Raw genomic sequence first — 13,374 nt, 5'->3', positions numbered from 1 at the left:
TACTATGCGCCAGCCACTGCTCTGAGAGTTTGTCTGTAGTTTCCGTTTATAGTACCTCTGAAAGGTAGCATTATTGCAGCGCCTCTTTTGCAGATGAAGAAACTGGCACACAACAGGTAAAGAACTTGACCAAGGTCACAGAATAGCGAGAGCCCGAGCCTGGATGCAAACCCAGGTCTCTTTCGCAATGTGTGAGTCTCCTTCCCCCACCCTTCCCCTGTTCATCACTGTTACCCGGCACTTGCCAGCAGAGCATTGGTTTGCTCATTTATTCACCTTAGTACTTAGCATTTGCTCAAGTGTGAACCCAGGAGAGAATCTTGGCAAATGTCAGTTGATTCAGGTTTTGAGTGGCCACCCAAGCTTGACCTTGGCCTGGCCTCTGGTGTGCCCCAAATGTGCCCCCTCAAGTAACTTGGGGGTTATCGCTGCTACCTCATCTTCTTTTTCTGTCCAAGCCCGAACGTCTTTCTCTCCCGGATCCCAGTGGGCTGTGCGGCTGCCTCTGCCGTGCCTATTAGTTATCTCCCGGGAGGCTGGCTTCCTGTCTGCCCTCTGATGAACTGGCTTCTCAGAGAAGCAGTAGCTGTGCCGTTCCTTTGGCCCTTGCACAGTTGGCCTCGGGCTGCCAGCTATGGAACAAGCACCCTCTGGGAGTCGGCAGCCCTGACGTTCAGTCCAGCCTCGATGTGTAGTCGCTGAGGGACCTGAACTCGTCAGGCCCAGCCCAGCTTGTCTCCTCTGTATGAGCTGGTTTAATAGCGGCAGGTGGTAGTGAGGTCTGAGTAGTGGGTAGCGGACCTACACACGGGCTGGCAAGAAGCAACAGATAAAAGACAGCTATTCTCTTTTTATTATTAATCCTCACCCGAGGATATTTTTCCATTGATTTTTAGGTGGGGTGGAAGAGAGAGGGAAAGACAGAGAGATACCGATGTGAGAGAAACACATTGATTGGTTGCCTCCTGCATGAGCCCCTACCAGGGCCCAGGCTGGGAGGAACCTGCAACCAAGGTACATGCCCTTGACCAGAATCAAACACGGGACCCTTTGGTTCACAGGCCGACGCTCTGTCCACTGAACCAAACCGTCTAGGGCTGGCAGCTATTCTTAATATTGCTAATGGCCCTTCCAACTCGAACTTTCTGTGAATTTGCATTCATTTCCTGTGTCCCCTGGAAAACAGAAACCCCCTCCAAGGACCGTGTCTTAGGCCTTCTTATATCCCTGACCCTTCGCTAGCTGCTCTGAATACAGACTCTCAAGAGTCAGCTGCTGGTCCAGCAACCCTGCCAGCATGCCGTGAGGGCCTGTTCTGGGCTGGCTCACAGTTGATAGACAGCCATTAAAGCAATTGAGAGCCATAATGTGGAGACAGATCTGCAGGGCCACGCAGGCCCCACTGGCCCCAGCCCATGCCTCCTGGAGAAGAGACTGGGCAGGAGCCTGCAGTTGGTGAGTGGGAAGGGTGGGCCCTAGAGCAAACCTCCCCCCCTCCCATCCCTTCCCCCCTCCCCGGTGCAAACGGCCTGGATGAGCCTGTGGCAGAGGCTGGGGCGGTGGTGAGGTGTGTACTCCCTCTGCCCAATCCAGGAAATGCCCAGTTCCTGGTGGTGCCATCCTCTGTTCCTGTCAGGCTGCAGAGGGTCTGTGCTTCAGGTTGTAATTCAGGTTGATGTGGGAAGGATAATGGAGTGCCTCTCAGGACCGTTTCTGATGCTGATGCCGGACTGAGACTATAAGTCTGGCCCAGGCCTGCTGGCTGGGGCCCCCCATCCCCACCCCCCCACCCCCGCCTCAGCCGGGTTCCCGTGCCCTGCCAGCACCAAGACTTAGGGCTTCTCTGGGGGCCTCACTGGGCAGAGAGGAGCTTAGCAAAGGCTAGCAGCTCTCTCAAAGCTGGGATTCCAGGAGGGGCCACTTCCCCTTTCCTTTACCAAGAGGGTGACTAGCGGCTCAGCCCGGCCTTGGAGAGGATGGGGCCTGGGCTGAGGGCGACCGTTCACCTTGTTAGTAAGGCTGGGCTCTGGGCAACTGGAGCCCTGGGGGCTGCGCCTTAGTGGTGAGACCCGAGTGTGGAGGAGGGGACAGGAGGATGGCTAATGGGAAGCAGGTGGAAGGGGTGCCTGTGTCCCAGCCCGGGGACAGGCCTCTGGGATGGCCCAGGCAGTGGGAGAACCCGTCAGCGCACAGATAATCCCAGGGAACAGGCTCCGAGATGCCCATTCATATTCATTATGTGTGAAGCGGGCGGTTGTAAAGGTCGCTTTCCCTTCATTTGGCTGTCACTGGACAGAAAAATATGAGCTGTGGGCAGATGCCCCTGGCTGGGAGCCAGGAGCTGGTCCCGGCCTCCCTGTGCCCTCCCCCGCCGGCCCCTCCTGGCCTCTGCCCGCCTCCCGCTCCCACTGCGGGATCCGGGCTCAGCTGTACTTTCTTCTCTCCTCTGTCTCCTTCCCACTCCTGCTTCCTCGGCTTCCCCGGGTCTCTTCCCACTCTCCATCTTTTCCTAAGCTGTGCTTGACCACTGCTCTCCTCGCACCCAGCACAGTGCCTGGCACAGAGTGGTTTGTAAAACAAACGACGCTCTCTGACTTGGTGGGACGCAAAGTCCACAATTGTGCTGGCCTCTCCTCGTGGGAAGACACTTCTGGTCTTAGCCCTGGACTGAGGAGCGTGGGTCTGTGCCCGGCTGTCACTGACCAGCGGGTGGAAGCAGCTGGGTGCCTCTCCCTTCCACTCGGACTCTTCCCTTCCCTTCCACTCGGACTCTTCCCTTCCTCAGGGACCAGGACTCACCTGAGGAGAGAAGCCGCTGGAAGCCAGGCCCTGAGCGAAGGGAAGGGAAGGACACGGGTTTCCTCGGGGACACGCGTCTAGTCCCAGGGACTTGCTCCCCTTTGGGAATAAGCCCAGCATGGGAGTCTGTGCTTGGTCTCTCTGCGCCTGGATGGAAGAGGAGGCACCGGGGTGGCGGGGCTGCTGGCTGAGCTGAGCTCGGAGCAATGTGGTGGGATTTACTGAGGGTGGGAGGGCCAGCCCTGCTTTTTCCTGCCTTCCGGGCTGTGGAGATAAGGCAGAGTGGGGATGAAGGATAGAATGGGTAATACTCTGAAACCACAAGAAAGGGTCCTGGCTTTCGTCTCTGCCCCACAGCCCAGACACGCTCCCGGGGCGTCTGGGGGAAGGAGCCGCCCCACCCCCACGGCTCTGAGGTCCTGCCCAGGGGAGCTCACAGCCCTCAGTGGGCTTGCTGGTCTTCCATTCACTCCCCTTTCCACCACCAATGTGCCCTCTTAATGAGACCTGCCACCTTGTACACAGAGCCTGGGCAGGCGACAGGGCCGGCATGGCAGGCACCAGCCTTGAGGGCCTGGCCCAGCCTGGGCCCTGAGCAGACCAGTCCTAGGGCTACCCAGTGCCCACCCCTGAAATACGCAATCACCGGGTCCAAAACACTGCCCCTTTATTATTATGCTGGGCAGCACTTGTTTTTACAAACGCATCTTTATAAAAGTGGGGGCATCTTTCTTACCAATGCCCAACGAGTAAACCAAGGGAGCTAGGTAGGGTCTCCATGGCATAGCTCTGGCCTGACCCTATGGAGGAGAATCCAAGCATTTGGTGGTTTCTGGTAGGACATCTGCCCCTTGGAGGGAAGGACTCCACAGCATGTTGGGGAGGGGCGCAGGGGATGAGCACCAGCTCCATTCGGCTTCCAGGCCCTCGTCAATGCCAGATGCTGGGTGCACGCCCCCTGGTGGTGGGAGGGGGAGTGAGGCCCCAGGTGGTCTTAGATGCGAGCCACATGCGGCTCTTTGGCCCCTTGCGTGTGACTCTTCCTAAGCCTTAGGTGTACCCTAATTAAGTTAATAACAATGTACCTACCTCTATAGTTTAAGTTTAAAAATGTGGCTCTCAAAAGAAATTTCAATCGTTGTACTGTTGCTATTTGGCTCTGTTGACTAATGAGTTTGCCGACCACTGCCCTAAGTCACCAGATCCCCTGCTTCAACCCTGTCCTGCTCCCATTTTCCTGCCTTCCCCAGATGAGGAGCCAACGAAGCCAGTTCAGTCGGAGGGGCAACAGTGACCCTCGGACGGAGTCTGAAGGAGGCAGGACGGAGTCTCTCCAGCCCAGCGTGTGGGTGAGGGGACCCAGTGCGTGGTAGGGAGAGTCCACCGGCTTCGATGCCCTCTCTCCTGGGCAGCCCGCCTTATTCTAAGAGAAAAGACTCAGCGAGAGGCTGAGGACTCCAGCTGCTCTGCCCGCCCTGGGGACTATCTGGAGCTCAGAGGCAAAGGTGTGTCTCTCTGGCATCCAGGCCAGGGTGGGGTGGGAGCAGCCGGGCACAGGGAAGGGGTGGCAGCTTGGTCTGCGTGTCCAAATGTCTGATCACGTGGTCCAGTTCAGCAGGCTGGGCGGCTCCTTCGGCTTCACCCTGAGTGAGACGAGGCTTGGAGACTTATAGTCGACATCTGGGGCGGCCTCAAAGCTGTGGTCCCCCAGGGCCGGGGAGAAGCTGTGGAGGGAGTAGAGGCCAGGGTGCGCTCCGGGGGAGGCCGGCACCCCCATGAAGCCAGCCACGTTCCCGTGCGAGTGGGAGTACGGAGACATGCACGGGGAGGGGATGCCCTCTGGAGACACGAGGCAGGGCCCGGTGGGGCTCCCAGATGCGGGGCTGGGCCACAGGGAGTTCTGCAGCTGCAAAGAGAAAGCAGGCCCGTGAGTCCGGACCCCCGGGACTGGCCCCTAACTAGGGCTCTCTGCCCTTAGGGCTCCAGACACTTCCCAAGAAGCCTCCACTTGGCACAGGTCTAGAATCTGCCACCCTCCTCCCCCTACACTCGCAGAGGCATCTCAGGCCCTGGCACTGCTTCTCAAATGAGTTTTCCTCAGAGTCCTCTGTGCCAGCTGCTCTGTGCTGTCAAGGTGACGAGGGCCCCGCTGGCCAGCAGAAGACATGGTTTGCCCAAGTCACACAGGCCCCGAGGCCACTCCAGGTCTCCCCAGGGTTAGAGCTCACACTCACTGGCTACCCCACGGGACACAGTCACGTCCGACTCGGCAGGAGTGGGGCGGGGGGGTGTCTTACCTGGGGGTGACTGTCCGTTCGGGGCAGCACAGAGATGTCATAGGCAGACGAGAAGGGGTTCCGCCCCTCCTGGATCTTCCCATAACGCTCCCGCTTCCGCCACTTGGCTCTGCGGTTCTGGAACCAGACCTGGGGGCAGAGGGGAGAGGCCGAGGGGGTGGTGAAGCGGCCCCGAGGAGTGGAAGGGGCTTGGGGAGTGGATGGCTGTGTCCCACAGCGTGGCAGCTGGCTATCATTGATGTGTCAGCCTCTGGACTAGACGTTGGCGATGTCAAAACTGAGCCAAACCAAAGCCATTCCCCTGCTTTCTAGGGATCTAACTGGGGCTGCAAACAGAAGCAGCTCTGTGTGTGTGTGTGTATGTGTGTGTGTCTGTGTGTGCACCCACGCACATGCGTGTATGAGTGTGTAAAAGTAACCTCACCCAAGTCCCTCATGCTCACCCCCATCATCCTACCCATGCAGGCAGGCCAGGCCCTGAGTTAAGAAGCCGGGCACATCCCACCCCCAACCTGGGGTTGCAGAGCCCCCACAGCAGGCCTGGGCAAGCTCAGGGAGGGCTGCCCACCTGCCAGCTCCCTGCCAGCTCCCAGCCTTCCTCTCTCCTGTCAGAGGAAGTATCCCTACTCCAGGGCCTCAGTCATTGGGAAGCTGCTGGACTAGGTGTGGGGCCTTGTGGCTGCGCCCGCACCCATCCAGGTTGAGAAGCCAAGGAGAGGAAGGGTCCACGTCCCAGAGCAGCTCCGTAGGGGTAGCTGGTCAGAGCCCAGCCCGGAGGCTGGCTGAGGCCTCAGAGGGAGACCTGCTGCTCTGACTTCATGCTTATGTAATCGGGGCTGTCGTGGCTGTTGGCCACCTCCCCCTGATGGCCCCAGGCCCTGGGAAGCCCGGTGGACAGTTCCAGAAATCTGCTGTGGGAGGAACATGGAGGCAGGAGGACCCGGCACAGAAGGGGGGACAGCCCAAGCCCCTCTGGTCCTGTGTGGGATCCAGCCGAAGGCCTTCTCTATTGGGCGGCACTGGCCTGACGGCCCCCATATCCTGCCAGAGCTGCCCCGTGCCAGTGATTTCACAGGCTCTAGAGAGGCCCCGCAGGGGTGACAGCGTGAGCTCTTGCCCCTACGAAGTCTCCCGTTTAGAAATCACTTCTGCGCCTTTCCCCAGAAGCCCACCCCAGCCCTCTCCCAGGGCCTCCTGCTCAGCAGGGCAGCGACCTGCTGTGTCAGGCCAATTCCCAGCAAGGCCACAGCGGCCACCTCCTCCTGGGCCTGACTCTCACGGAGCCTCCCATCCCATCACCACCCAGGCTTGCCACCTTCAAGTTCGTTCCCACGTCCAAAATGCCTTAGGCACTGACTTCCTGTCTCCCTCTCCCTTGTTCCTAGGCCCCCAACCCCTCCCGCATCCCCACGGGCTGGGCTCCACGCTTGTGAAGCCGGCCACGGCCCCTCCAGAAGTCTGGGGCCTGACCCCTACTGGGAGGTTTGCTGGGTGGGGCGGGGCTCCTGGCCAGGGTCTGAGTGTTGGTAGGACTGAAAGTCACTGGCTCAGGATGGCTTTGGGTGTCACTGACCCTGAGACAACCTCCCCGTCGGCGTCCGGCCAAAGACTTCTGGAGGGGACGAGGCCGGCTTCACAAGCGAGGAGTGCTGAACGTGGGGCTGCTTGAGGAGGTGGGGGCTTAGGGCTCCGTGAGAGGGAGAAACGGAGCCCGGACATTTGTTGGTATGTCCGCGATCATCCGGTTGGCTAGCGCCCACAGAGGGGACTACCAAGGAGAGGCCACCACCCCCATATCCAGGTCTAAGCCTCAACTTGGGCTGCTAGCCTGAGGCCCCAGCAAACTTGGGCCTGGAGGGCGAGGCCACGATGGCAGGTACCTGGGACAGGCAGTTCTAGGGGTGCTGGTGCCCACCTTCCCAGCCCTTCCCAGGGCCTGGCCCGCTGTCTGGGTCTGGCCCGCTGTCTGGGTGCCCTCACCTGAACCCGGGCCTCGGTGAGGTCGGTGCGCAGAGCCAGCTGCTCCCGGGCGTACACGTCGGGGTAGTGGGTTTTCTGGAAGACCTTCTCCAGCTCCTCCAGCTGGAACGTGCTGAAGGTCGTGCGGTTGCGGCGCTTCTTGCTCTTGTTCTTGGCCAACTCCATGGCGTCAGGGAGTCCCGGGGACAGGGGGACGCGCAGGCTGGCCAGGCAAGGGCCCGGGGAGCCTTGCAGGGTGGAGGGCCCGTCTCTGGGGCCCCCTCGGCAGTCCAAGGGCAGCTGGGGGAAGTTGGCCGCCTTGGAGGCCTTCTCCTCGGCTGCAATGGAAACACAGAAAGGATGGAAACCGAACCAGGGGGTTTTGTGGGTGGAATGGAGGGAGGGGAAGACTGTTGACGCTTCAGTCCCCGCCTCCCCCTTCCTTTTTCTTCCCTTCCTCAGGCAGCCACCCTCCATGGGAGCCTGGCATGAGGAGGCGTCCTGCTGAGCCTCCAGCTGGGGAGGGGGCCCAGGGGAACCGGGCTGTCTGTGGTCTGGGCGGATCTGCCGGGGCCAGAGGGGGTCCATTTCGGGGAAGCGCTCTGGGGTGGCGCATCCCACAGGGTGGGGAGGTGCCAGGATTGGCGCCATGGCAGGGCCTGGCACAGGGGTGGGAGGAGGGGGTGAGGATGGGAGGGTGGACATCTATCTCCCTGCCCCTGCCAGAAAGTGCCTCCTGGTCCCTTGCTCCCATGTCCTTGGTTCCCATGTCCTCATGCCCAGGACACGGATGCTGACAACCTTTGCTGGTCTGGACCCCAAGTCTCAGGGCTAAGTCAAATCCCCTAGCCCTGGGGTATGAGGGCAAGAGGGGGCAAAGAAGCCTCCAGAAGTGTCATCTCATTCCTGCCCACATTGTGCTGTTTGGGCGAGGACATAGCCCCAGCAACAGAGGCAGGAGGTAGGCTGTGCGCAGAGAGAGGGAGTGGAGCCGCCAGTGTCGAAACAGGGCACAGCCCCCAACCCCATGTTCCCATCATAGCCTGCCCCCTCCCTCCTCAAGAGCCTGACAAGCAGGGGGACCTGAGTGGCGACTGGGACGGTCCCCAGCAGCCCTACCCCAGGGCGCTCCCCCTCTCCCTGGAAGCTTGGCGAGTCCTGCCAGGACCAGGGCACAGTGAGAAACAGGTCACCCTACTGCCTGCTCTCTCCCTCTGGCAAGGCCCCCAGCAGCGCCACCATGAGACCTCCACGCAACAGTCTGCTGGGATGGCAGGAGCAACGCCACAAAGATGCCCCACTGACTCACACGGCCCCTCCCCTGGCCCTGGTCCCTGTCCCCAGCAGGGCCTGGCCCTGGAGGCCCAGCGAGCTGGCACCGAGAGGCAGTTTCTTCCCCAGGATTTGTGTCAGGATCACAGCTGTCGTTGAGGGGGTGTAGGGGGAGGATGGGACTGGGGAGATGGCTTCTGGGGTTCCGGGTCTGATGAATCCCTATGTGTGTGTGTAGAGGACACGTTGTGCAAGGTGTCCCTCAGCTGGAAGGTGGTCAGGGACTTCCCAGGACCCCTAGGAGCCGAAATAAGCTCCGAGTTGTGTGTCCTGGAGGCTTGGGGGAGTCAGGTAGGGCCTGTGCACAGGTGTCCCTCACGGCTCAGGTGGAGCCTCGCAGACAGCAGAGGAGGAAGTGCTTCCGCTCTGGCTTCCATTCGGGGCCACGTTTTGTCGTCGTTCTAGGGGCAAGTCCACGTGGTAGGAGCTTAGGGAGAAGGGCTTATGGAAGTTGAACCGAATCATTGGAAACGGTCAGGAAGACCCGAGACTGACAGGTCTGACACATAGCAGGCCGGAGTCTCAGGTTCAGAGGGAGGTCCTGCTGGACTGGGCGTACAGGGTGAGTGTGGCTCAGGGATGGGGGCCGGGGAGTGCGGACATCACTGCGGAGGCAGTGACCTCACCCCAAAGCCCTGGGCCTTGCTCTTCTGCCTCTTGGGCCCTCACATCTGTTCCAAGGGGATCTTCCCAGAGGAAGCCACCCGATCTGGGGCTGCAGGACTTGCCTCCCTGAGTCAGCCGCCCAGGATCAGGGAGGAATGTGCAGCAGGACTTCTCAGGATGGCTCCCCCAAAAAGCACAGCCTGCCCGCCTGGGGTGGCCTCCCACGCCTGCCCAGTCTCCAGCCCTGTCAGGGGACCAGAGCTTCTCCCTCCTGCCATTGCCCTGAACCCTCTCCATCTGCCTGAGGACTCGGGGAGGACGCCTCCCCCTCTTTGGAGGATAGGGCAGCCTCCTGAGGATGGAAGCCCAGAGAAGAGGTGGAGGTGGGCGGAGAGCTGCTGGGCAGGCCAGCAGGTTGAATTTTAGCGTCTAAGGCCCAGCGCCTATAGGCTGTGTGGGAGTCACTTGCACCTGGTGGGGACACTGGGTGTTAAAGGGGGAGCGCCCGTGTTGGACACTGGGAGCCCCGGGCTCAACGCTTGCGTGTCTAGGGCCTGCCTAACCGCAGCACCACAGCAGCCAGGGGTTGGGGGTCGAGGCGAAAGGCAGGTGCCAGGACAAGGACCTCTGAGGGGCCACGGAGCTCCGTCCCTGACTCACTCTCACGCTCCCAGCACTCCCACCGCACGGGGCTGCCAGCGCCCAACTAGCTGCAGCCTCGGAGCCGCGCAGCACGGGAGCCCTACTGCCCCCACGATGGCGTCCACTGAGGCCCCAGAACCAGCTACCCGGCTTTGAACTTTCTCCGCAGCTTGCTCCGCGCTCGCGCCATTTCCCAAGCGACCCTCAGTGCTAGCGGAGGCGAGGGCTCCTGCCACTCTGGCTGAAAACCTGAGGCCCGTGTGGACATAAACGTCGCATGTGGGACCCGGTGGGGCCTGGTGCTCTCCCTAGCTTCCCAGCCAATAACCTGGAACTCCCCTCGAGGCATGGTCCGCTCCTATAGGTACCCAGCTCAGGGCCTCCGCCCCAGCAGGCGAGGTCCGAGGTCAGGGAGCCAAGCGAAGGGACAGACGGCGCGGCCCCGGGCAGAGCAGGAAGGACCCGCCGGGCAGCTCTCCGGCGCTCAGAGCAGCCATACACAGTTGGTACGAGGTAGACCGCGCCGCCTGGACGCGGCGGGGTCCGGGGCAGGGCTAGGCGCTCTCCCCCAAGAGCCGTAGAGGAGCGCGGCGCGCCAGGCTCTGGGGCGCGCAACGGCCCGGCTGCGGCCAATATCGCGCTGCAGATGGGGAGCAGCTGCGCGCTCACTGGTCTGAACTGGAAACATCCGTGCCCGCTACTTTAAAAGCCGGGAAATAAGGCGGCTTCCCCGTTTGCCCACCACGTCCCACATGAAGACTGCGCGCCCCGCACTCCGGGGCCTTCCCTCCCCGCAGCCCGGCTCCGCCGCAGGTCCGCAGGCCGCGCGCCCGCCGCCGAGTTCCAGCCGCAGCGCCGGGGGCGCCAGGGCTCCTCCCAGGCTCCGCTCGCACCGCGGCGCCTCCTTTTCGTTAGGCCTGTCCTCCGCTCAGCTTGAGTCGTTCCTTTCCTTCTCCCACTCGTCCTTTGGGCTGTTTTTTGCTCTCTTGGGATGTCCCCTTTTCTTTCGTTTTTTCTGCCCCTACTCTCTTCGTTTTTTCCCTCCTCCATTTACCCGCTTCGTTCGATCTTTGCTGGTTTCCTCGTTCGCTCTTCCTCTGTTCCTTGCCGTCCTGCCAGCTCGCCAGCGCCTCTACTTTTCGTTATCACCCCTCTCATCCGATGCTTTGTTCCATTTCCTTTTCCCTCTTTTTGGTTGTTTACACGCTTCGGTTTTCTTTCCGCGCATTTCGTTGCCGACCCCCTCGCCGACGCCGCTTTCTCCCTCCGCTCCTTCTGCTCCAGCGCCGCCGGGCGGGCCCTGGCGCCCCGCGGTCCGTGCGGGATCCGGCGCGCCCAGCAGGGACTCGGGCCCGCGGGTGGGTCCTGCCCGACGCCGCGCGCCCCGCTCGGCTGGGTACCTGTCCCCGGCGGTGCTGCGGGCGCAGCGCGACCGCCGCCTCTGGCTGGGATCAGAGGAGCCGGGCCAACTGCTTCTCATTAAGTCCCAACTGTGGTTTTTATCAGGAGAGCCTCTTTCAAAGGGCACAGACACGAAGCTCCGCGGCCTCGCTCATTTCCTCCGCTGACCCCCACACACCTCCCGCCTCCTCTACTCATTCCCACCGCCGGCGGGGCGAAGGCCGGGGCTGCCGGTCCACTCCGCGGAGGCCCGCGAGGCGCCAGCTGGGCGGCGGCGGGTTGGGCCGATCTCGGGGGCTCCAGCTCTGGGCCTGAGCTGCGGGATGTGGCAGCGCAGATGGTGCGGCGCGGGCGCCCAGATTCCTACAGATCCGCCCCCCGTGCAGTGGACGCTGGCGGGACTGCGGGCCCGCAGCACGGCCGGGACATTCAGGCTCCATCTCGGGAGGCGGCGCGGTCCAACCGGCCTTCGCGCCCAGGCGCCGGGATTAGGCCGCCCGGGCTGCTCCAAGGGCCCCGGCGGCGGCGATCGGTGCGGGGAAGCCCAGACCGCGAGAGGGTGGCCATCGCCGGGATAACGACGGGAGGCCAGGTTAGTCTGAGAAGTAAGAGCAGTTATTCCGTAGAGAGCTTGGCCCCGGCCCGGGGGACCGGCCGCCGTCACCGTGAGCGCCCTCCCCACGGAAGCTGGGCCTGGGAGGAGAGGCCGCCGGCGGCGGCCAGGCCACAGCCCTCGGCAGGCCCGGCTTGGCCATCCTGGGTCGGGGCCCAGCCTCGGGGCGGCAACAGGAGCTACACGCAAAAAAGCCGCGCTCCTCTCCCCGCATCAGGGCCCGGGGCTCAGTGTGGCACCGGGGCCCTGGCAGGTCGGGGCTTCTGGGTGGGTGACAGCGCCAGCCCCGCTCCGCCAAGCATGACTCTCCTTCCCGGATCTGGCCGCCTTCGGGTCCCGAGCCTTCGCTGCTCCACCCTTTCTCGACCTCCGCCTCCCATTCCCGCCGCCGAAGGCACACGTGGCTCTGCCCCCCGCACCGCTGGCTTTTGCCCGGCCTGGACCAGCGCGGGCCGCTTCGCTGCCGAGGGAGCCGTGTGCGTGCGGGAGGGTCACGAAGTTGAGAAATCAGCGAGCGGGAGGGGGAAGCGGGGAGGCCGGGCGGCCGGGAGGGAAGGGGAGCAGGTCGGCTGCGCGCTCCACCCGCGTTACCTTCCGCCGGGCCCTCGTAGAAGCGGCCGCCGTTGAGCGCCGGGCCGGGCCCGAGGTCCTGCAGGTACTTGGCGGGCGGCTTGGCCGGCTCCGGGAGGTAGGGCTCCAGAGGCCCGCAGGCCGGAAAGCGGGTCAGTCGTGGGCCTCGGGGCGGCGCGGGGTGCAGGTGAGACGCGGCGGCGGAGGTCCCCTGGCCGCCCGGAGGCTCGTCCCCAGCGGCCGCGTAGGGGTCGGGCCCGGGCCCCACGCCGAAAGGCGCGCAGCGCTCGGGGTCCATGCCGACTCGGGGCGCACAGGCCGCCGGGGCTCCCGGGTTCGCGCAGCCGGCGCGGCTTGTGAGCGCCCGCCAAGGGGGAGGGACCTGGGCGCGGGGGCGCGGAGCCCCCGGGAGCGGCGTGCACCGCGGGGGTGGTGGGGGGAGGACAGGAGGGGGCAGCGCCTGGGCTGGAACCATCCACGTCACGTGCGGCCCCGCGCGGGTTAACCCCTCGGAGGCCGGGAGCCCCCAGATTCACCCCAACCCGAGTATCCGAGGCGGTTGGAGGACCAGGGAAGGCCCTTTTGTCTGCCCATCTGGGTGAGGCCCTTGTTCAGAGCAGTAACCTTGGTCCTGATATCCGGTCTAGAGGGGGTGAAGCCGTTTGGGATAGAGTCCTCCCTCCATCTTCCCCAAAACGAACTTGTAGTCCAGCAGCCCGGGATGAGGACCACGGCAGGTAAGGGCTGGGACTTCACTACCTCTTTGCTGGGACCTGGGAAAATGTTGCCTCCAGTAAAAACCACCTCCCTTAGAGATCTCGTTTCTCACAGGAATAGGAGTCACCTGGAGTGTTGTTTGAAACAGCTCTGACCCGAGGCTGGGGGCTGGGCGCTATGCTAGCTGTGGGACCTTGAACCAGCCGGCTGCTGCCCCCATCTAACTGGTCAACCGAGTCAATCCTCAGTCTTTGTATATTGCTGGTGGGTCTGAAACAGGGGCAGGGCTGGCGCAGACAGGGAGACTCGCAGGGGCAACCAGAGACTGCCTGTGGAGCAGGTGGTGGGGTACTTGGCCGGTTCCGCATGGAGTGACTGCCTTCAGCGGACAAATGACCTGGAGGTGCCCGGGGACCCACTGTGGAGAGGCCCCCTGCA

The 13,374-nt window shown here is 62.9% G+C and overlaps 1 protein-coding gene across 1 annotated transcript; it reads right to left on the bottom strand.

Moving 5' to 3' along the window:
* Positions 1-4,193: 4,193 nt before the first annotated feature.
* On the bottom strand, positions 4,194-12,599 carry ALX3 (ALX homeobox 3). The gene is made up of 4 exons (XM_006092570.3): positions 12,241-12,599; positions 7,077-7,393; positions 5,097-5,225; positions 4,194-4,705 (listed from the first exon to the last, which is right to left on the bottom strand). The coding sequence occupies exons 1-4, from the start codon at positions 12,515-12,517 to the stop codon at positions 4,397-4,399; spliced, it is 1,032 nt and encodes a 343-aa protein (XP_006092632.1). The 5' UTR covers positions 12,518-12,599; the 3' UTR covers positions 4,194-4,396.
* Between the last annotated feature and the right edge of the window lie 775 nt (positions 12,600-13,374).

Source organism: Myotis lucifugus, unplaced genomic scaffold (genome assembly GCF_000147115.1).
Source record: "Myotis lucifugus unplaced genomic scaffold, Myoluc2.0 scaffold_101, whole genome shotgun sequence".
NCBI lineage: Eukaryota > Metazoa > Chordata > Mammalia > Chiroptera > Vespertilionidae > Myotis > Myotis lucifugus.
Note: the sequence above shows the minus strand (reverse complement) of the source record. Positions and strands in the feature narration are given on the sequence as shown.